Source organism: Leptonotus elevatus, chromosome 16 (genome assembly GCF_054856555.1).
Source record: "Leptonotus elevatus isolate MCC_2025b chromosome 16, RoL_Lele_1.0, whole genome shotgun sequence".
Lineage (NCBI taxonomy): Eukaryota > Metazoa > Chordata > Actinopteri > Syngnathiformes > Syngnathidae > Leptonotus > Leptonotus elevatus.
Window position 1 is genome coordinate 19,085,713 of NC_141254.1, and position 22,708 is coordinate 19,108,420.

General features: G+C 45.5%; 2 protein-coding genes across 5 annotated transcripts; one reads left to right on the forward strand and one right to left on the reverse strand.

The window, feature by feature from the left end:
- Positions 1-1,213: 1,213 nt before the first annotated feature.
- LOC147161223 (serine/threonine-protein kinase TAO1-like) lies at positions 1,214-17,484 on the forward strand. Of its 2 annotated transcripts, XM_086098433.1 has the most exons (22): positions 1,214-1,367; positions 1,485-1,597; positions 3,903-4,160; positions 4,764-4,835; positions 5,055-5,156; positions 5,805-5,850; positions 6,148-6,244; positions 6,318-6,431; positions 6,740-6,831; positions 6,915-7,008; positions 7,445-7,526; positions 7,822-7,989; positions 8,418-8,624; positions 8,897-9,076; positions 10,033-10,269; positions 10,467-10,595; positions 10,801-10,884; positions 11,738-11,857; positions 12,055-12,294; positions 13,725-13,937; positions 14,612-14,794; positions 15,068-17,484. In XM_086098433.1, the coding sequence occupies exons 3-22, from the start codon at positions 4,029-4,031 to the stop codon at positions 15,563-15,565; spliced, it is 3,090 nt and encodes a 1,029-aa protein (XP_085954559.1). In that variant the 5' UTR covers positions 1,214-1,367; positions 1,485-1,597; positions 3,903-4,028; the 3' UTR covers positions 15,566-17,484. The 2 variants fall into 2 exon arrangements, with proteins under 2 accessions (XP_085954559.1, XP_085954560.1); XM_086098434.1 differs by lacking the exon at positions 1,485-1,597 and having other exon boundaries at positions 1,227-1,367.
- A 228-nt stretch (positions 17,485-17,712) lies between these two features.
- On the reverse strand, positions 17,713-21,849 carry mat2b (methionine adenosyltransferase 2 non-catalytic beta subunit methionine). 3 transcript variants are annotated; one of them, XM_086098895.1, is made up of 7 exons: positions 21,691-21,849; positions 20,476-20,670; positions 20,189-20,303; positions 19,957-20,109; positions 19,673-19,878; positions 18,012-18,125; positions 17,713-17,946 (listed from the first exon to the last, which is right to left on the reverse strand). In XM_086098895.1, exons 1-7 carry the CDS (start codon positions 21,724-21,726, stop codon positions 17,770-17,772), a joined length of 996 nt encoding a protein of 331 aa, XP_085955021.1. In that variant the 5' UTR covers positions 21,727-21,849; the 3' UTR covers positions 17,713-17,769. The 3 variants fall into 3 exon arrangements, with proteins under 3 accessions (XP_085955021.1, XP_085955020.1, XP_085955019.1); XM_086098894.1 differs by having other exon boundaries at positions 20,476-20,673; XM_086098893.1 differs by lacking the exon at positions 21,691-21,849 and adding an exon at positions 21,320-21,684 and having other exon boundaries at positions 20,476-20,673.
- Positions 21,850-22,708: the final 859 nt, after the last annotated feature.

Here is a 22,708-nt window from a genome sequence, read left to right on the forward strand (position 1 = left end):
TTTTTTTTAGCTATGCAAAATAAAAAAAACATAATGTGGTTGCACAAGTGTTCACATCCTCTATTCAGAAACCGTCAAACTTGTGAAATGGGAATCAGCACACACCTGCTTCCACTGTTTAAAAGGCCTCTGATGAAATAAATTAAGATGTTCGAGTTGTTTTTTCCTGACATTCTTGTAGTAATTAATGTAAAAAAAAAAAACTAATGTAAATGCTGTTCTATAACTATAAAAATATAGTGTTTTTCCCCCATAGATTTTCCAAAATATTTTAAGCCATATTGCTTTGGTGGATTTCAATTTACTGAAGTTTTATTATCTTCTGATGATTTTAGTCCCTAAAGGGAAATCCAATTTTTTACTTTGCCATATGATGCTGCATTAAATTATATTATACGCGTGTACAAATGCAAAATGGAGTGGCGCGTTGTACGCGTGAGGGACTTGAGTAAACTGGTGACTGCGTGAGGATTGAACGGATTGGACGCAACTCGACAGCAGCAGCAGCAGCAGCAGGCAAGCCACCTGCTTGCCTGACAGCAGCCTCATGACAACAGCCGATGGGGCAGCCAATCAGCGCGCAGCGTGGAACCCGATCGCTCCGATTGGTCCGCCTCGTTGCGGGACTGTGGCGGAACGCTTCGTGCCATCCATGCGGCCCAAAATGCACAGTATGAAATACATTTTACTGTTAGTGTATATCTTTTTTTATGTGAAATATATCCGTGAACCTTTTGCATTGACCCTTTGATATGCATATATGGCGGGAGGAAACAAGGATGAAGGAATTCCCAATAAACTTGAACATGAAACCCTAATTTAAAACCATAAGCCTGGCAAAAAAAAAAGGAAATTGACTTGGATTGAAGCCCTAATTAACTGCAACCCCCCTTGTTAGCAACCCTACTTTGAAACTCTGACTCAAGATAGAAACCCTGCTTTGAAATAACCCTAGGTGCAAAGTCTAACCCAGCATATATGTAGCTCCAGTTGAGCTCCTCCAGCATTTTATTTGATGTTTGAAAATATATCGATAAATTATTTTATCAGCGGGACAGAAAAAAAAAATCATGGAACCATGTCTCCACTTTGTTTTGTGTGCACTTTTGTGACTTCAGGTGGGAATCAAGTAAATGTCGTCCTTTCTGCTGCCTGGCCAATCGCCAGCAGCATCCCTCAGCATCAGCCAACCTCCCTCCCTCCCACCCTCGTTTGTCCGTTTGTCCTCTCGCGAGTTTGTCATTCACAACATTGCCTCTCCTCTCGTCTTTCTGTCGGAGCGCAGCAGGAAGGCCCGAACTGCTCGCCTCCTCGTCATTCGCAAGCGCTGCAATGCCGCCGCTGAGCTAGCGAGCTGAACCGACAAGGCAAGCCAAGCTTTTCATCTCCCCGGTCGGGAAGACTTTGCGCTCCGGTCGCCCGCTGCCGCTGCCGCTGCGCTAGTTAGCAATTGGCTAACGCTCCAATCTTGGATTTCCTGGAAGGACGCTGGCTTCTCGTCGCCATCGCCCGGCGGCGGTCGCGCTTCCCCGGCGTCTGACGGAGGGCCGCCCGCCGCTCGTCGTCGTCAAGCTGCGGTGATTCGCCTTCCGCCAGGGTGGGTCGTCTTGCTTGGCTAGTTGTTAGCGCGGATGCTAAGTGGCTAGGCTAGCTGGACAAGCGAAAGTTGCTGTCACTCTGTCTGCCAATGACAGCTTTTAGTTTGACGGCCGGCGCTCATTTTGTGACCTTTCTGTTTTGTTTGTGTGTTTTGCGACTGCTTGCGTAGCACAAAGACACACGCAGTGGACGCGCGAGGGGTCAAAATGCGGCCATAGGGATTGTTGTGCTAACGGCTACGTTAGCCTGCTAATAAGCCGCTTTAGCGTTTGGTGACGAGGGAGAGAGAGAGAGAGAGAGGGAGCGCGCCACTCCCTCAACGCTGCCGCACAACGGTGGGCTTCAGGGGGGCTTCATGTTCACGTTTGTGTGCGTCTCGGGGGTGGCTTGTGTTTATTTACGAGGAATGGCAAACGCCTTTTCTTCTCCTTTTTTCTCTCAAAGGCAACCACCGTTTGGAGGAAATAGCCGCATGTCCATTTAGGGCTGTGCAAGCAAAATGGACGTATACATGTTTGGATATAAACAGCTGTGTGTTACAATTCAATCTGAGGTTTAAAGCGCCCAATGACGTCAGAAGTTGTGTGAGGAAGCTTCATATTTGGACCATGTCGAAAGAGATAGAGAGGTGCCATTACAGACAATTGCTACCAGGGGGCGATGTCGGACAGGGCCCACCTTTGAGAGTTGCACAGTAAAAGAGAAGAAAGATACGTCAATCGGTATGCTAAATGTACTCGGTTTTGTCTGAATTTGTCAACCCTGGTGGCGCGATTTCGTTTGAGCTGTTCTACGTCTGCACGTCTGCGATGATACATGACTAAAACTTGGAAATCCAAGTGTCAATCTGTATCGGTCAATCATATTTCAATCACCATATTTGATTGCACACGCACATAAAAATTATGTATTGTAAATATTATTTTCTTTTGCTGTCCTGTTCAACTCTCCAATGCGGCGCCATCTCCCCCTGGTGGGAATGTCTTCTGTCCACCTTAAGTGTCAAATGAAGCAAAACAAAAAGATCATCTTCATTTGGGAGAGTGAGAGCTTCTGAACTGAATTGCGAGCCAGGATGAGGGTTTCTAGCCCTGGGTGAGTAACACAATTGGGTTTAAATCCAGTGTTTGAGTTGTATCCTTGGTCAGGGTTTCAAATTAGCCTGGGTTAGGGTTCCAAGTCAATGTTAGTGTTTTAAAATGTGTCTAATCGGCATAAAAAGCAGACGATGACCCTCTCAACGAATGAATTGGCAGATATGCTGGGACAAACTCCAGACTGGTGAAAAGCACTATTATAAAAGCCAAAATGTAAGCAGAGCTGCAGTGATCATACAAATTAGCATTAGCTAACAACGTTACCAGCTTCAGCTTCTAAGAATAATGTTGTTGACAAGGGATTGGGCGTTATTATTCATGCTTGTCGCGCGTGTTTCATTGGCCTGCTGATGAAATGCCGCAGCCGGCCGCCACCAACGCAAGCGTCCAGCCTGCTGGTCGTCATGGCACCGAAAAGCCCGGCTCGCCATTGGCCCTGTTGTAATGTGGGGCGGGATAAGGGCCAGCGCATGTCGTGAGATGGATCTGGTCCGAAAAGGAGCATATTTCAACCATTGGTGGAAAAAAACCAAAAACGTGTGTGTTAATGTTGACCTTTGACCCTACGTTAAAAACACCCAGGGACTCTTTGGAATTGTGGGAAAAAAAATGCGTGACTGCAAATGTTTCTTATTGTAATGCTCTCATGGTGTAAATAAGAACGTGGGTGTGTTGCGTTACCATGGCAACGGTGTTGTAGGACGCTCGGCTTGTTGTCGGGCGACCACTCGCGCTTCAATTCCTCTTCGCCTTCATCCTCTCGAGCTGTGAGGATGAGGAGGCCGAGGATGATGATGACCAAGATGATGGTGGTTGAGCAAGATGAAGATGATTATGGGGATGATGATGATGATGATGATGATGATGATGATGATGATGTGATGGTGATGGTGATGCCATCCGGTAGCCTCGCCGCCTCCTGTTTGTGACACGATTAGCAGTCATCACAAACGTTGTGAGACTTGAGTTTGCGGTTTAATGTTTGCTTTTTGGGGGTATTTTTCTGTGCTGTTGTTGTGATGTCACCACATGCCAAAGAGGAATAGTGTGATGTTGACCATAGAACGACAGTACCGATGCATGGAAATGCCAATGTGGACTAAACAATGAAGATTTTAAACAAACTCCTTTTCAAGCCACACACACTCAAAAATAACACATCCTGAACTACTTGCTTGTTTTGTTTTTGTTTTTTCCCCCTGGCAGGCGTCCATGCACGTGCCCACGCGTTTCCTCTGATGAGCGCGGGGCCGCTCCGGCGTAGCTCAGCAGCCGCAGCGTCTCACGGGGCGTACCCCGCGACCCCTCTAGCCAACCGGCCGGTCGGTCAGCATGCCGTCGTCGGTGCGAGCCGGGAGCCTCAAGGACCCCGAGGTGGCCGACCTCTTCTTCAAGGAAGACCCGGAGAAGCTCTTCTCGGACCTGCGCGAGATCGGCCATGGCAGCTTTGGCGCTGTCTACTTTGTACGTCAAAGTCGAAATATTGTGTACAACCGGTATTCACATCCTGTTGTCGGCAAGATTGAAGATGATGATGATGCAATTTAATAACAGAGGAACATAAGCTAACTAAAAAAAAAAAGCTACTGGTAATTAACTAATGAGCTAAGAAACTAATTAATGACGATCTAACTAATGAACTAGATAACCAACTAACTATCAAAGCAGCAAACTAGCGAGCTAGCGATCTAACGAGCTAATAAATAGCTAACTAACCAATGAAAGGACGAACTAACTAATGAACTAGGTAATTAACAAACAAAATGAATAAACAAACAATTAATGAACGAGCACAAATTACAAATGGGCTAACTACTAAACTAACAAATAAACCAACAAACTTGCAGCGTAACAAAGAAAGCTGCTGAATGAACGAAAAACAGCTAACAAACCAACACAACTTTAGACAACTTTGTGAACGATATTTGATGAACATTTTGTGTACAGTACATCGATAAAGTATTGGATCTTTGAGTTGTAATTATTATTATTTTTTTTAAAGAACAAAAGTGTTGCTAATGACGGAGTCGCATGTTTGTTGACATGTTATTTGTTGCGGCGGCGCAGGCACACGACGTGCGAACCAATGAGGTGGTGGCCATCAAGAAGATGTCGTACAATGGGAAGCAGTCCAATGAGGTGAAGCAGCATGTGGCGCGGGGCCATTCATGGCTTTTAGCTGTTTATCTGAATTGATTTGTTAACAAGAGTTTTTTTTTTGTGTGTGTGTGCGTATCTTGTTTTCAAATCCTAATTCATTCAAGGTCATTCTTGCATCCACTTTTTCCAAGTGGAAGTGAAGCGCTAATTAAATCTTATAATCAAAACAGTGTGCCAGCTTTGTGTTTCCCTCCCCAGAAATGGCAAGACATCATTAAGGAAGTGAAATTCCTCCAGAGGATCCGACACCCCAACAGCATCGAGTACAAAGGATGTTACCTGCGCGAGCACACCGCCTGGGTCAGTCTTTCCATTCTGTCTGCATGAAAAATAGATTTGGATATAAAGTTGTCGATATCCACAATAAATGAGATATATTATGTAGCAGGCCCCCAAAAACAAGGATGAAACTTTACTGATGATTTCGCGTTTTATTTTTGGAACCATGAATCACCGTAAGAGCTGAAAGATATTACAAAGCCATGCAAACAATAATCCAAAAACGTGTACATGTACAAACACGCAAGTGCTATAATGAACAAATATTAAACAAAATGTCCCTTTTGCCTCTTTGGAGGCGCTACCAATACAAAATCCGACATTCCTCGACCGACGCTGCGCAACAAACCTTTCCTGCGTACTTTCGCTATCAAGTTACATTATGAACAAACGGCACTGAAACGGAAGTGCCTCTTCAAAATAAAAGCGTTAGCCCAAAACCAGAAGTGACGATTTACAATGCAAATTTCAAAATAAAAAAACAATTAATATTCTGGTAAGAAAATATAGTTATGGTTATTTACACTCATTAATTTGATTTTTAGTGCCTTATTAGAAATTGCATATGTGATTTTTTTATATTTTCAAAAGCAATACAAAAACATGACAATTTAGCAAAATTGCTGTTGTGGAGTTTCCAGTGCTTATGCGTGTACGTGTATTGCACAGCTGGTGATGGAGTACTGCCTGGGCTCGGCCTCGGACCTTCTGGAAGGTGAGCTGGCGGCTTGCACAAAATTTCAATTTAGAGTGCCTCATTATTGGCCGTGAGTATGCGCATGCCACGCAGAGATAACAGACAGCGTTATCCATACCCAAAGCCATCATCTTAAAAAAACACAAAATTGAATCATTATCCACTTTTTAAAAAAAAAAAGGAAGAAAAGTGATTTTTTTTATTTTTATTACAATCACGTAATTAGAAAAGGACAAGTTGAGCAAAAATGAGAAACTAATAATATTATGGAATTGTTCAAGAAAATGAATGAACGATCCTGCTTGCGTGTTGCAGTTCACAAGAAGCCTTTGCAGGAAGTGGAGATTGCCGCCATTACCCACGGTGCACTGCAGGGGCTGGCCTATCTGCACTCGCACAACATGATCCACAGGTGGCGCCCCCGCCCTCCCCCGTACACGCCTGCGCTCACGCACACGCTTTAACACGTTTGTCCCGTGCGGCAGGGACGTCAAGGCGGGAAACATCCTGCTGACCGAGCCGGGACAGGTCAAACTGGCTGACTTTGGCTCCGCCTCCATCGCCTCGCCCGCCAACTCCTTTGTGGGGACGCCGTACTGGTCAGTGACAATTTCACAGCAGAAAAGGGCCATGTTATAATGTCATACATTTCCTTTTTTTTTTTTTGCGGGATTTTACTCCCTAATTGGGTTTGAATTCATGGTGCTAAATGAAAATGTGTTTAAACAATTAAACAAAATAACACTAATAGCCTACAATTATTTATCTTTTCAAGATGAAGAATCTTTATTGTCCTTATGCAAGCATAACGAAATTTTGTTCCAGCAGCTTTCGGCACAATTTAAAAAGGCACGTATTGTATGAAAACACCAAAGTCAGCTGACTTTTTTTGTTTGTTTTGGGTCAGGATGGCACCCGAGGTGATTCTGGCCATGGACGAGGGCCAGTACGACGGCAAAGTGGATATCTGGTCTTTAGGCATCACCTGTATAGAGCTAGGTAACGTCTCTCGAGATTCCCACATTGTTGCGGATTGATAATACAAATAATAACAATAATAATATTGTTTGGGGCCGTTGCAGCCGAGAGGAAGCCGCCCTTGTTTAACATGAACGCCATGAGTGCCTTATACCACATAGCGCAGAATGAGAGTCCCACGCTGCAGTCCAGTGAATGGTACGCACGCACGCACACACACGCACACACACACACACACACACACACACACACACACGTTTTGATTTTCATTGCTCAAAAATGAGAGGTGGCATACGACACCCGCGTAAAAATGATCATCGCATGTGCATGGTTTGGCACCGGCAGATTCACTTATTCATGGATTTGTTTTCAATATTTGAAGAAAATAATTTTTATTTCTTTGGTGGCTAATCCCCGTTTTTCAGGGAAAGCACATTTGTCGGTAAATCTGCTCATTCTCTGTTTTTGGGGCAAAGCAGTTTTCCGAGTTCAAATGTCTTCTGGCCTCAACGAAGCTCGTTCCTTTTCATTTGATGAGAGATCGTTGGGATGTTCTCTTTGAATGGAAGACGTCGGTGCTGATTTCACATGTCGCGGGTCACGCGTGACCACTTTTGCCTTGTTGCTCTCACAGGACCGATTACTTCCGCAACTTCATCGACTCTTGCCTTCAGAAAATCCCGCAGGACCGACCGCACTCGGACGACATGCTGGGCGTAAGCACGCACTATTTGGGAAGTATTGCTATAAAGACATTGAGCAACATTTCAATGGAGCGTTTCTACCCCAAAAAATGTTTTACTCGAAAAAGACCACGGGTAACAAAAAAAAAGTAATTCAACCACGAAAAGAAGGGAAAGGTTTCTCCAAAATAAAATAGTCATTAACTCCAACTCATGTTGATAGTAACGTAAAACATCTACACGGTGATATGTAACGATAGCAAGTCAGGCGTCGTCACGACGACGAGTCCGATTGCCCGTGACGACGATGCCACGTTTTATCCCGCAGCACGCGTTCCTGCAGCGCGAGCGTCCCGACTCGGTTCTGATGGACCTGATCATGAGGACCAAGGACGCCGTGCGCGAGCTGGACAACCTGCAGTACCGCAAGATGAAAAAGATCCTCCTGCAGGAGACCCACAACGGACCCGCGCCAGAAGCGCCTGATCCGGACGAGGTGGGGAAAGATGCCACCGCGAGCTTAGTGCTAACGCGCGATGCAACGCGCCACTGACACATGCTAATGAAACTAGCATCAATACTGCCACTAATGATTATTTTAATCATTGATTAATCTGTGGATTAATTTGTCAAATTGGATTTTTTGGGGGGGGAAATTAATTATGAAAATATTTATAGATCATTAGTTTTGAATTAATCGGGTTGCACCTTTTATTTTGAACAGTGCAGCAACACATGTAGACAGACAATATAACAGTACTCAAAGACATCTAGGACATTCTTTATCCCCTGCAAAGAACGACTGCTTACTGCAGTTGTGAAACTTCTTGGCTCGTGTTTGTATTTTGCTGCCACCTGGTGGCCGAGACGCGCACAGCAGAGGTGTGCGCTAATGGCGCGCATTTGCGTGGCGCGCGTGTTCAGGAGCTGGAGGCGGGCGGCGGCCGCACCGGCACGGTGAACAGCGTGGGAAGCAACCAGTCCATCCCCAGCATGTCCATCAGCGCCAGCTCGCAGAGCAGCTCCGTCAACAGCCTCAACGACGGCGCCCACGACAGCCGCAGCGAACTCGACCTCATGGACGGCGACCACACCGTCATGTCCAACAGCTCCGTCATACACCTCAAACCCGTAAGCACATTTATTTGTATATTATATTATATTTGGACACAAATATGCGACACAGCACCCGCTGCAAAATTCCAAACGGAATTTAAGTGTGATGAAGTTTTTTCTTTTTTTTTGCAAGAAAAACAACATATTTTGTTGCCATAAAACATTCAGCTCTAAACACTCCCTACAAACTATAGTTTGTTTTTATGATTAAAATGCTAGTTTTTGCAATTGAAACCATGTCTTTTGCGTGTTGGAAGTGAAGTTTAGAAGTTGTGCCACGTTGTCAGGAGGAAGAGGAGGCTTTCTCGGGGGACCAAGCGTCAGGCGACCAAGCTTCGGAGCCTCAGGCGCCGACGTCATCATCGCCGACGTCATCGGCGGCGGCGGCGGCGGCAGCGGCGGCGGCGGCCCCTCCCAGGAAGCAGCGCAACCGAGAGCACTTTGCCACCATCCGCACCGCCTCGCTGGTAAGACGAGACGCACGCAAACCTCCACATTGACTGACCGCGAGGAAGACGGGGGCGCTTTTCTTTGTGTTGTTTTTAAAAATCTCCCCGTTTGGACAAGATATACATTTGTCATGTACAATATTATTTGAAAAGAATCCGTGTGCGCCTCACTGCATTGCAAAATTTTAAGAATCAAATTATTATTATTTTTTGCTGTAACCCATGCTCAAGGAATTTATTATTATTTTTTTTTAGAATGGATTATTACATTATACATAGACGAGGTTAAAAAAATCATAAATAAGCATTCATTAAAAATGTTTATTGCATCAGTTCTACTTTGCTCGAGGGACGTATTAATATTAATAATGAATATTTACTGTATATTAATTATTTGAAAAAAATGCTAAATGAATAGTGAGATTGCTTCTTTCATTTATTTATAATAGACTAGCCAAGATTTGATAAATACACGTAAAATTGTTACTTAAATGTTATTTTATTTACAATAATTTAAACAATGAGTTAATGAAATAAATGCAAAAATGTATATGTAAAATTATTTATCTTTACTAATTTTTACAAATTAACCTATTTGATCAAATTAAAAAGAGTTCAAATGAAAAATGCAACTAGCTTAATTCACAAATAGACAATAACTTAACTAATCAGTTATTGCAGGAAAATAGCCAATATAATAATAATAATAACCACTGATTTCATCAAACTTAATAATTAAATTGCTTGTTTTACTTGTTTTATATTGTTTTGTTTAGAACAAACTTTCTAATAATCATGAAATTGATTTAAATGAAATACGTCCTAGTAAAATTGTTCATTTCATGAAGATGTGCAACAAATGAATGAACTGAATGCAAAATCAATGAAGATGATGATGATGATGATGATGATGATTTTCTGCCTCTCCGTCCCCGCCTCTCTTTCGGCGTCGGCTCGCCCTCGCCCTCGCGCAGGTGACGCGCGAGATGCAGGAGCACGAGCAGGACTCTGAGCTGCGCGAGCAGATGTCGGGCTACAAGCGCATGAGGCGGCAGCACCAGAAGCACCTGATGGCGCTGGAGAACAAGCTGAAGGGCGAGATGGACGAGCACCGCCTGCGCCTGGACAAGGAGCTCGAGGGCCAAAGGAGCAACTTTGCCCAGGAGATGGACAAGCTGCTGAAGAAGCACCACGCCTCCCTCGACAAGGACGTAAGACAACAAGCCGACTCGCTCGTCCCCGTCGCTCTCGACCTCCTTCCAAAGGGACACATGGCGCCGGGAAATATGTCAAAAAGGAATGGACAGCGTAGCAAAAATTCTAGGCTCGAGGAAATAGTAAAGCCGTTTCTCGCGTGTTTGTGACATTGCGCTAATGCTAACTAGCATGTGTGTGTGCGCGTTTGCAGCTGAAGACGTTCACAAACGACGAGAAGAAGTTCCAGCAGCACATTCAGGTGCAGCAGAAGAAGGAGCTCAGCAGCTTCCTGGAGTCGCAGAAGCGCGAGTACAAGCTGCGCAAGGAGCAGCTCAAAGAGGTTCAAAATGGCCACTACAGACATTTGTTACTTTTTTTTTTTTTTTTAAGTTTGCAAACCCAGCAACTGCTCTCCATTCACAATCATTCACTCATTAGCGCTCTCACTATAAATGGATTTTAAGTAGGTCCACTGTATACAAATCCGTGTGTGTCTCTCTCTCACTCACTCTTTTGATCGCCCCCCCCTCTCTCTCCCATCTCAGGAACTGAGCGAGAACCAGTCGACTCCCAAGAAGGAGAAGCAGGAGTGGCTGTCCAAGCAGAAGGAGAACATCCAGCACTTCCAGGTCGCATTGCAATACTTGCGCTTATGATTCTTGTAATCTTTCTTCTTATGTGGTTCTTCGGATGCTTTTATTGGTTCTTCTCATTTAGAATCTATTAGTATTTTTTTTTTAACTTTTTCAAGTTCTTCTGATGCTGCTTCTACAGTTTTTTCCTAATCCTTATATTGGTTCTTTTCATGATTTTTTTTTTGTTATTCGAATGGTTCTGATGGCTCTTCGGGTGCATCTTCTAAAGGTTTTTCCGGTGGTTCTTCTATTGGTTCTTGTCATGCTTTTATTAGCAACAGTCAGTCGTGGTGTCGGTTCTTTTAATGCTCCTTGCGACGCTTCAGTTGGGTCTCTTCATGTTTTTTTTTTTTTTTTTTGCTTTAATGGTTCAACTGGTGCTTCTTCTACTGCGTCTTCTGTTGGTTCCATTCTGATGGTTCTTCTAATGCGGCTTCTTATTGCTGTCCCGGTGATACTCCTATTGGTTCTTCTATTAATTGATCTCGTGCTTTCATTGGTTCTTCAAATGTTTGTTTTTTTCCTGATGCTCCTGTTGAGTCTCTTAACGGATCTTCTGATGTTTCATTTTTTTTTTTTTCTTCTTTCTCTTTCTTTGTTTCCCTTTTTTTTCTTTCTTCTTCTTCTCTCTTCTCTTTTTTTTTTCTTTCTCTTTTTTCTGATGTTTCTTCTAATGCTTCTCTTCATGCTTTTTTTCTGTTCTTCCATTTGTGTATTTTTTTCTCCTCGATGCCACTCCCTGGTTCTTGTTTTTTGGTTCTGACGCGTTTGCGCTTCTTCTAACGCTTCTTTCGTTGTTCTTGCGGCGCTTCTCGCCATCGCCATCGCCGTGCCGCGTGCGCTCCAGGCCGAGGAGGAAGCCAACCTGCTGAGGCGGCAGCGGCAGTACCTGGAGCTGGAATGTCGCCGCTTCAAGCGCAGGATCCTCATCGCGCGGCACAACGTGGAGCAGGACCTCGCCCGAGAGGTTCGTTACGCACACGCACGCGCACGCGCACACACGGCGTGCCAATGAGCGGATGGTTGACAACACAGTTCCCGTGTCGGCAATCCTCCGCGCGCTCCCGACTCCCCCCCGATCACTTCAAAGAGACGTTCTGGGGAACCATCGCTTTGTCAAACGTTGTGGGACACGTCGTAAACATCTGGCGTGGGTCCCGCCAGGAGCTGAACAAGCGGCAGACGCAGAAGGACCTGGAGCACGCCATGCTTCTGCGCCATCACGAGTCCATGCAGGAGCTGGAGTTCCGCCACCTGACCACCATCCAGAAGGCTCGCGCCGAGCTCATCCGCACGCAGCACCAGACGGAGCTCACCAACCAGCTGGAGTACAACAAGAGGCGGGAACGAGAGCTCCGGCGCAAGCACTTCATGGAGGTCCGGCAGCAGCCCAAGAGCCTCAAGGTACACGCCCCCCTCACGCACACACACGCGCGGACGCGGTCCACTGCAATGTTCCCTCTAAATCGCGCAATGCCCCGCACATTCTCAGCGCACAAGAAAATCTATCCAGCGTATAAACAACATCAACATAACGTATTAATTGATATCTAATATTAGACTTAATCTAATCTAATTAATTCGCCCAATAATATTGTTAATTTTGTTTCACACACAAAAAAAATAATAATTAAATATATATATATATAAAAAAATAATAATAATAAATAAAAGAGCAATGATGATGACATTTCCGAATGAACAATACTGAGCTCTTAATGAAAAAAAAGAAAGAAAAAAAAAAATTAAAAAAAGAAAAAAAAATATCTAATATTAGACTTAATCTAATCTAATTAATTCGCCCAATAATATTGTTTTTTTTGTTTCTCACTCAGCGAGTGACGGGTGTCCAGCCAATGATACGATACGGTCCACTTACGGTACGAAGCCAATCATGGCGTTGACGGCGCTTGCGTCTGGGCCCTGCCTGCCCATATGCGCCGTGCAGGTTAGCTAGCAGGTTAATAGATGCTAATACAAACGCCGCGTCATGGCGGAACGAACAGGCGGCGACACATGCACTCACCAAGCCACAGTAAAAAAAAAAGAAATGCAGTTCTTTTAAGATGGAATGGTTGTCGGAGTATGTGCAGATTGAAGAAAAAGCGGTGAAATTTGGGTGCGATTTTTTCTTTTTTTATTTCTTTTTTTCTTTTTCTTTTTTTTCTTTTTTTTTTCCTTTCTTCTTTTTTTTAGAGCTCAGTATTGTTCATTCGGAAATGTCATCATCATTGCTCTTTTTTTTTTTTTTTTTTTAATATATATATATATATATATATTTGGTTTTTTTTTTGGGTTTTTTTTTGTGTGGGTGAGTATGTGTATGTATGTGCGTGCGTGCGTGCGTGTATTTGTTAGCTCACCAGAAAACCTATTAGAAAAAATCTCATACCGTTCACCTAAACCGAACACCAGGAGACCCGAGGAAGGACCAAAGAAAACCAAGGAAGGTGAAATCCAGCACCGACCAGACACCCCCCACCAGAACTCCTCCCCAGCCCAAGAAACATCCAGACCCCAACAAATCCAAAAAAACATAAAATCAGGGAGGCCTCAAGAGACCGAAGGAGAGACCGAGAAAAGGAAGCAGGACTCTCACATACTGTAGAACATTTACACATCCCATTTTTCTGATTTTTGTCTTTTTTTTTTAAGTGGACCAAATTACTTATTTAAAAAATAAAGCGTGCACATCTGATGTTGCTCACAGTAGTCCTCAGTTTGCTCAGGGAGCTTGTGTGTATGCCCAAATACATGAAAAATTAGAGGGAACATTGGTCCGCTGTCCTCCATTTTTTTGCTACAAAAAAAAACTTGTCTGTTTGTGCGTTCAGTCGAAGGAGCTCCAGATCAAGAAGCAGTTCCAGGAGACGTGCAAGACTCAGACTCGCCAGTACAAAGCGCTGCGCAACCATCTGCTGGAGAGCACGCCCAAGTGCGAGCACAAGGCGGTGCTGAAGAGGCTGAAGGAGGAGCAGACGCGCAAGCTGGCCATCCTGGCGGAGCAGTACGACCACTCCATCAACGACATGCTGTCCACGCAAGCGGTGAGTTCCTCGCCGCCCCCCGCAATTCCTCAAGCTCGCCACCATTTTGCGCCTTAAGTTACAGATGCTGGCAACGGCAAAGATTGTTTTTTTTTTTGTTTTTTGAATTACAGTGGAACATTGATTTAGTAGCGGCACGGTGGCTGACTGGTTAGCACGTCTGCCTCCCAGTGCAAAGGTTGTGAGATCAAGTCCGGGCTTCGGCCTTCCTGGGTGGAGTTTGCATGTTCTCCCCCGTGCTTGCGTGGCTTTTCTCCGGGTACTCCGGTTTCCTCCCACATTTCAAAAACATGCATGGCAGGTGAATTGGACACTCCAAATTGTCCATAGGTGCGATTGTGAGTGTGGTTGTTCGTCTCTGTGTGCCCTGCGATTGGCTGGCAACCAGTTCAGGGTGTAACCCCGCCTACTGCCCGAAGCCGGCTGGGATAGGCTCCAGCAACCCCCGCAACCCTTGTGAGGACAAGCGGTACAGAAAATGGATGGATGGCATTGATTTAGTACTAGCTTCATTTGTTCCACAATTTTTCTCAATGGGAGTGAATTTTGAAATGTACTTAATAGTCATTTTGTTTTTTTTAAGTAGCTACTTCGATATCAATAATATTTGACGTGCAGCATTCCTGCTTTTGAACGCCCGTTGTGGCCGTTTGGCAAATTGTGTGTTGCGGCAGCTGCGTCTGGACGAGGCCCAGGAGGGCGAGTGTCAGGTGCTGCGCATGCAACTGCAGCAGGAACTGGAACTGCTCAACGCTTACCAGAGCAAGATCAAGATGCAGACGGACGCCCAGCACGACAAAGAGAGGCGGGACCTGGAGCAGCGAGTCAGCCTGAGGAGGGCGCTGCTGGAGCAAAAAGTGAGAACGCCGGTCGGCTCCCGGGGGCCGGCGTCCCTTCATCGCCGCATTGGAAATGTTTTGCGATGAATTGTTCCGACCGTAGATTGAAACGACATCCAAATAACATTTTGATGAGGGGATCACGTCACGCTTCGGTGATTCCTAATTTACTTCCGCTGCGCTCGATTCATCGTCTGTAAAATGTATGCAAAATCCTGGGTTCGTGATACGGCAACGCGTGAATGTGCATTGGGCCCAATTTTGGGCGTCTTTGTGTTTGTGTGTGCTCAGATCGAGGAGGAAATGCTTTCCCTTCAGAACGAGCGATTGGAGCGCATCCGCTCGCTGCTGGAGCGGCAGGCCCGCGAGATTGAAGCCTTCGACTCCGAGTCCATGAGGCTGGGCTTCAGCAACATGGTCCTGGCCAACGTGGCCCCCGACTCTCAGGGCGGCTGGGGCGGCGGCGGCGGCGGGGGCGGGGGCGGGGGCGGGGCTCCCGGGGGCGGCCACTGGCCCGGAGGCGGGGGCAGCGGCGGTGGCGGCGGCGGCGGCGGTCACCACGGCTCCCAACAGCCCTGGGGCCAGCCCGCCATGGCTGGAGCGCCGCCCCCCTGGAGCCTCCATCACCCGGCGGGCGGGGGCCAGAGGGGGAGCGGGGGCGCGGGGACCGGGGGGGTGAGGAACAGCCCCCAGGCCCTGAGGAGGACGTCGTCGGGGGGGAGGAGCGAACAGAGCATGAGCAGAAGCACCAGCCTCGCCTCCAACGCCTCGCACCTGTCCTACACTTAACGCGCGCACACGCATGCGCACACACACACGCAAGCACCCGACATCGCCATGACGACGCCAAGGTCACTGTGGGGCTCGCAGGAAGTGCTGGAAACACGAATGCGACATCAGCATCCAAAATGGCTGCAAGCTCCTTACAGTTAGCATCATGCTAACTGAGGCCAAGAAAGCTAATAGCGCTAGCTATGCTAGCCTCTCGCTAGGATCGTATTTGTGTCAAACCCAATTTTAAAACCTTACTTTGAATCCCTAACTTGATTCTAAAAGCCTACTTTGAAACCTTACCTCTGTTTTGAAATTCTAATCCTTTTTTAAAACCCCACTTTGCAGCTTAATTTTATTTTGAAACAGACAACCTACTTTAATTAAAAAATAAAATAAAAATAAAACCCTACTTTGAAGGGTTAGAGCAAGGGTAAATCCTTAGCATCATGCTATGTCTGCCATTTGAGCCCCACGCTAAAGCCATTTTAACGTCATGTTAGCATCATGCTAATGTCTCGCGCGTGCTCGTCAAGGTGGCATTGCCACCATGCTATTCTCGCTAGCATGTTAGTCACGACCTCGCTGACCTGTCACCTTAGCTTCTTAGCGTCACAAGCTACGCTTATGTTAGCCCCTGGGAGCTTGTTTACATGCTGGTTGAGTAGAAGCGCCTCAAGCCAAAGTGTGGCGGTGTTTTTAAACTTTTTAGTGTCCCTTTTGGTGTCACACTCGTGTCAAATCTACCATCTGTGTGTCATGCTAGCATCATGCTAGTCTCCCAATAGCATCCTGGTAGTCCACTGTTGGATTTGAGCCTCACGTTAGCATCATGAATTCAATTTCATGTTCAAGTGGGGCTAGCCAAGCTAACGTCGTCGGTTTTTCGGCTGTTACTGAACTTCCACAACATGCTAAGAACATGTTTAAAAAGAGACAAAAGGATGCATTTTAGTCTCCATTCAAAAGAGCTTCCAGCTGTTTCGATTACAAGCATTTGCTCACAACAATGTTGCCTCATAAGTTGAAAAAAATGCTCGTATTTGCAATGATTCTAGTGTAAAGATGTCAAATGCTCATTTTGAAGTTGAAAACGTCAGTTTTGCCACAGAGATTTTCGTTTTAGCTATAAAAAATAAAAAACTCGTTTCTGCATATTTTGCGACACAAGTTGCTCATTATTGCAACCAAAACCACAAATAACACTCGTGATGAAAACGAGATCCGGTGCCAGGGTTACGTCAATCTGCCCCACTGTGATGTCACAATAGGGCCACCTTCAGAAGACTGACTTGCTCGTCGAAGGTAAGACTCTCACAACTTCACGCTTCACTCACACGCGTCACAAACACGTCAACGCGCACGTGGAGGCGATGCCGTGTGATTGGCTGCTGCGCTTCTGCCACCTTTGCTGCCCTCCTTTCCTAATTTCCGTTCTTCCTCGATCCCTGAGCTCCAAAAGCTTGTTCCTGTCTACCTTCCGAGCATCCTTCCTTCCTCGGTTTCCCTCAGGTGACGCCCTGCTCCGCGTCACCGTGCTCCCTCGCCCCGCCCCGCCCCGCCCACCAATGAAAACGAGTTGAAACCTGTTTGCTGCTTCTGCCCGTCAATCAAAAGTGTAAATATGTAAATGAAGAGAATTGTAGAATTACGACAACGGCAAGAGCCGACCGACAGTCAAACGTGTTCATATTGTAAATCGTGGCAAAAGATTTCACAGGAAATTCGACGTCGACCGTGTCCCCTCCCCCGTGGTGGGCGGAGTCAAGCCTGTACAGTCCATCGGTATTCTTCGCTGTCATTGGTGGAAGATGGAAAATGGGACGAGAGACGTTATTGCTCGCAGAGAGCATGTGAAAAGAAAAAAATACTTTGTTTTCCTTTTTGGGATGATGGCTACTGGATCAAGAATCATCTGTAATAAAGTAATTTTTTTATGTGTTGGTCTTTGTCGTTAATATTCAAGCAGCACTTTTCAGTCACATAAATATGCAAGGCTGACACTAATTATTTTAAGAAAAGGATGAAAATGTTTGTTGTCAAGATACATTTTCCACAAAAAATATGACCTTTGCCCTCTTGAAAATAATGCTTAAATGGAAAGTTGTCTCCAAAATGTGTGACGTTTTTCATAAAAAAAAATGTCAATTTGTCTATAATTGTTTTGTTTGTAGTGCAGCCTTTATTGAAAAGAATCAGTAGCGAAGCGCACGTGACGGCAGTCAGTGAAAAACGGTCTGCCTCCAGCGTTTGTCGGGGGTGAAAGGCCACAGGCAGTCCCTGATGGCCGCCGCGAACGCCCGCGGCTCCACGCCGAGGCCCAGCACCTCCAGACGGGAACAGTCCAAGCGTGGGTTGAGCGGTCGCAGAGCGGCCGCCGTCGCCGGCAGCTCCGTCAGCTGCCAGCGGGAAAGACAAATACATGAACGGGCGACCGATCGGATGACGTACGTGCGGTTCTTACCGGGACGAGATGATTGGACGGAAGGTTGAAGGCCCGAGCCATGGCCAGCGCCATCTCGTATTTGGTCATCTGCTCTTTGCCGGAATAATGGAACATTCCTCGGATGGAATCGTCCTACACACACACACACACACACACACACAGACAGCAGATAAGATCAATAATCATGAATAAATCATAACAATCATTACAAACAAGTGCAGATTCAGGTTCAGAATCGTTATTGAGAACAATAACAACAATTGGAGCTTTTCTTCCCGTTTTGGCTTGTGTGCACGTGTGACGTGCACGCGCTCGAGGTCCGCACATTCTACGTCCACCATGATTGGCGGATGTCACCAGTGGGCGTGGCCTTGCTTTATTAATAAGTGGGCTCACCTGTGCTAAGGAGTGTGCGTGTCTGGCATTGATCACCTGGTGAGGGTGAGCGCGAGCAGGAAACTTGATGTTGAGCGCGCAAACGCAACCTTTGGACTACAGCGGAACTCGAAATCGACTTGGAATCCAGCCGCGACGTGCAACGAAGACGACGTCACCTCTCGCGGCGGAAGTGGCGAGTACGTGCCTGCCTGTGTTTTCGACACGTTGGACATTTGGTTTAGACCCTCACATCTTAGACGCCGCAATAACAATTATGCACTTGCGTGGCAACATAACAGTTGTTCCAGCAGACAGTTATGAATAATGATTGAAAATAACAATAATGTACCCGCGTGGCAGCAATGCAGCCGTTACAGCCAACTATGACGAATAATTATTATTAATGATAATAACAATGTACATGAGCAGCAGTGTGGCAGATGTTCCATCATTTCCATAGTTCCATAATTACTAATAATTATTGAGATAACAATAATGTACCCGAGTGGCAGATATTGTCGTAAATGAATACGGTTTTATATCAATAAAATGACAATATAAATAATATACCACTATTGAGGAAAAGCAATATTGTGTGTGAGATTTTTTTTTTACCTATTAACTTATTTGCTCCCAAAAACTTATAAATATATTTACATTCATACATTTAAAATATTACCATGCTCCCAAACATGTATTTATAAGTTTTTTTAAAACGTTTTTATTATGCTTTTTATGCCTTGATGCAGCCTCAGAACTCAAGCAAATGCTTGAAGCAATGATAGTTATTACAAAAACGGCCAGCAGGTGTCAGCAGAGTATGAGATCAACCAGGGCCATGTTGCAAAAAATTTACTAATTTACCCACAGTTCTAAGCAGATTTGTGAATAATGGTGAAACGTAGCTATGCTCTAATGCTAATTGCTGCAAAATGAAAATGGATAGAAATAAACTTCTTTTTTTTTCCTGATGAAAGAAGACGCTCTCATCTTTCTTTTGGCAGGTTCCATGTTTTTAGAGCAATAGAACACAATATTCTGTGGGCCTTGCAAAATCAGTCAAAATCCAGTAAAACAGTGGGGAGCGAAGGGGGTTGCTTCAGTCAAAATGGCTGCCAGTCAATGAGTTAATAACAACAGCAACAGCAATAGTGTATCCGAGCGGCATAATGACAGAGAACCTGGCGGTTCTGAATCTTTATTGACGATAAGAGTGTATTTAAGCAGGAGATGTTGCAGCAGATAGACAATAATAAGAATAAAAACAACACATAATAATAATAATAATAATCATGGCGTACCCGAGCGGCAGCGTGGCAGATGTTCCAGCAAATGGCGGCGACGTCCTGCGTATGCGTGGGGAACCTCAGCTGGCAGTGGTCGAGCGCGCAGCTGTCGCCGGCCGCCGGCGCCCCCTGCAGGACTTTGGGCCACAGCGCCGTGACGGCGCTCTCGGACGGAGTCTCCACCTCGCCGAACAGAACCGGAACGCGCAGAACCGCCGACCCTGACGGACGGGAGACGCACACGTTAGCGGCGTGTGCGCGGCAGGTGGCGTGCGGCAGGCGGCGTGTGCGCGACTGACGTGCGCAATGCTGCAGCGTTTGCCGCTCCCCTTCCCTCTTGCTGCGTCCGTACGCGTTGAGCGGGTTGGGCGCGTCGTCTTGGCCGTAAGGCGGACGGCGGCCGTCGAACACGTAGTCGCTGCTTATGTACAACAGGAACGAGCCGCAACATGCTAACGAAACACACGCGCGTCACAATCGGGTCTCGCAAGCAACAAAAAAACACGCACGCACGCACACACACGGACTGACCCGCCTCCCTGGCGAGGATGCCGACGGCATGAACGTTGATGTTGTCAGCCGCCTCCGGGTGGCGCTCCACCACGTCAGGACGGCGCTCCGCTGCGCAGTGAACCACCGCATGGGGCTACGCCACGCAGGCAAGACGCGCACGCACAAACATGACATCATGACGTCATGAGCAAATACTTTTGTCCGGCAGCTTTCAGTAATTCCTGCTGTCCGGCAGCTTTTATTTTGGTAGGTTCCCACTTCCTGCGCTGCTCCCAATCACCGATCACGAATCAGGACTTGCTTACCTTGCACCGACTCATGAGCACCTTGACGGCGTCCTCGTCGGTGAGGTCGCAGCGAAGAAGGCGCGGGCCGGCCCTGCGGTACGCCGTCCCCGTCGCCGCACAGCCGCGCTTCTGAAACTCCTTGAGGACGGCGCGGCCCAGGAGACCGCTGGCCCCCGTCACCAGGACGCGGGGACCCTCCTGCGGAGGATCCTCCTGCTGCGCAAACACAGACGCGGCATTTTGATTGTTCCAGAATCTTTGAAAAACAATTCAAGTACAAACGCGCACAAATTCCAAACATGGAAACACATTTAGTGATGCTAAATTTCAAGATTGCTTTATATTGTCTTTTTTCTTTTACAAATGAATGAAATTGAATTGAAATTGATGCACAACCGCCAGTAGATGGCATCAATGGCGCTTTTTCCAAATTAAATCAAAAATGGTTGCGTTTTGTGCAACCTGCCTTTCTTCAACTGTTGATTATAATTATCATTTCCTCTGGTACATTTGGTGTATATATAATTTTTCAACATGCCCGCGGGTCTTAAAAATGGTGAAAATGCTCTAAAATGGCTGGCAGTGAATAAGTTCATGATCTAATTAATATCTATCTGTTTGTGTATTTTGCAAGCTTTTCAATGATAGCAGTCGTGAAAATAGGATACAAATTAAGTTAAAAAATATATATATTAATGCAAGTTTGAAACTCTGATTGTACAAAACAAGTCCCCACTTTGTGACTTTCGTCCCAGGAAAATGATTCGCATATCCCTGGAATAATATTGAAAATACCTTTTTGATCGTGCTGCTTTCATGTCAATCAATCAGTTACGTACACACGTCATCGCTTCAAGTTTACCTGCAGCAGCTTCACGTGTCCCGGCCTGAAGTCAATCGTTAGGTGGTTCATCTTTTTTTCCCGTACGTGTGATCGGACGCTTGCGATCGAATATCGACCTTTATTTTGGGGATTTGTTTTAATGCTCGAATTTCACTCCCGCGACACTTCCGGATTAAGGGACTCAGCTAATTACCGTCAACCGACCGCCAATGTAGTAAAACGCTTTACGGCGGAATCCTTTTCTCCCCCGTAAAACAAAACAGATCTATCAACATACTCAAGACTTTTAGCAATAGCAGTAGCAACTACAATCTTGGTTAAACAGTTATGCGTTATGGTGCGTTACTAGTGAATAAGATTAAGAATAGAAAATGAACGTAAAAATTCACCCCAAGATCAAGTTGTCCCGATTGAATCCCTGGCATCTGCTCTTGCGACAACAGCTAGAGACACTGGATGGCCTCGTACTAACTAACTAACTAACTAACCAAACAGCAGAGCGCAGTAGAATTAAAACGAAAGTAAAATGTCCAAGAGCAACTTCTTCGTTTGTGTTTTTTTGTTTTAATTCTTAGTGAATTGTCCCAATGTCGCCCCCGGCAGGCGACAAACGTACACCAGCAGTAGTTAATCTTTTCGGATACATTTTTATTTGACAAAATCAAACGTCTCAAACTCATTAAATAATAGTAATTTTAAAATGATAATATATGAGACATTTTTCGAGGTGGTGTTTCTTTTTACAGCCACACATTGGATAGATTTATGTTGAAATCCAAACTTTTAACTATTGTTCAATTTATATGAAGAAGGGTTTTGGTGAGAAAATGCTTAGTGGCGGATTTAGGTAAAACACCCCAGCGTTCACTACATTGGATCGATCCATCTTAATGCGCATGTGCAGAGAAAGTATGTAGGAAGTAGGCGCAAAACAAAATGGACGGCGCGAAAAAGTTACAAATACATGCTATGTGAAAAGTCCTAGCTCCCCCCCAGTTTTTTAATTGTATTTTATTGTACATTTTATTTTAATTCTATACTGGTTCCTCTTAGAAGTTTGTAGTGTGCTATAACAAAAGCCACCATTTTTTTGTGTATGTTTGGGGAAAAAACGAACGACGCGAAAAAGGACGACAGCGAAGAAGAAAGTAAAATAAAACCAAAATGAAAAAAAAAAAGAAGCTATCCCAGCAAGGCTGAGAAGAGGAGAATGAGGAAAAGAATACGTTTATTTCCTAATTACCAAAAATGACTCCATAATCTTCACTGCGTGTCCGTCAGCAGCGAGAAGCAAAAACAACATCGAGTCATCGACGCCTGTTGGACACTCAAAACTAGTGAGTATCATTGTATCAAAACTGTCCAGATGGTGATATTTCCCATAGTTTTTAGTCCTGAATGTAATAT

Excerpts from the sequence above, each read along its gene's own strand:
- LOC147161223 (XM_086098433.1), top strand. The coding sequence starts at position 4,029 with ATGCCGTCGTCGGTGCGAGCCGGGAGCCTCAAGGACCCCGAGGTGGCC. Across the intron at positions 6,245-6,317 it reads TCGCACAACATGATCCACAG|GGACGTCAAGGCGGGAAACA; the intron begins GTGGCGCCCCCG and ends CCCGTGCGGCAG. Across the intron at positions 7,527-7,821 it reads ACTCGGACGACATGCTGGGC|CACGCGTTCCTGCAGCGCGA; the intron begins GTAAGCACGCAC and ends TTTATCCCGCAG.
- mat2b (XM_086098893.1), bottom strand. The coding sequence starts at position 21,370 with ATGAACCACCTAACGATTGACTTCAGGCCGGGACACGTGAAGCTGCTG. Across the intron at positions 20,304-20,475 it reads TGCTCATGAGTCGGTGCAAG|CCCCATGCGGTGGTTCACTG; the intron begins GTAAGCAAGTCC and ends TGCGTGGCGTAG. Across the intron at positions 18,126-19,672 it reads TCTGCCACGCTGCCGCTCGG|GACGATTCCATCCGAGGAAT; the intron begins GTACGCCATGAT and ends GTGTGTGTGTAG.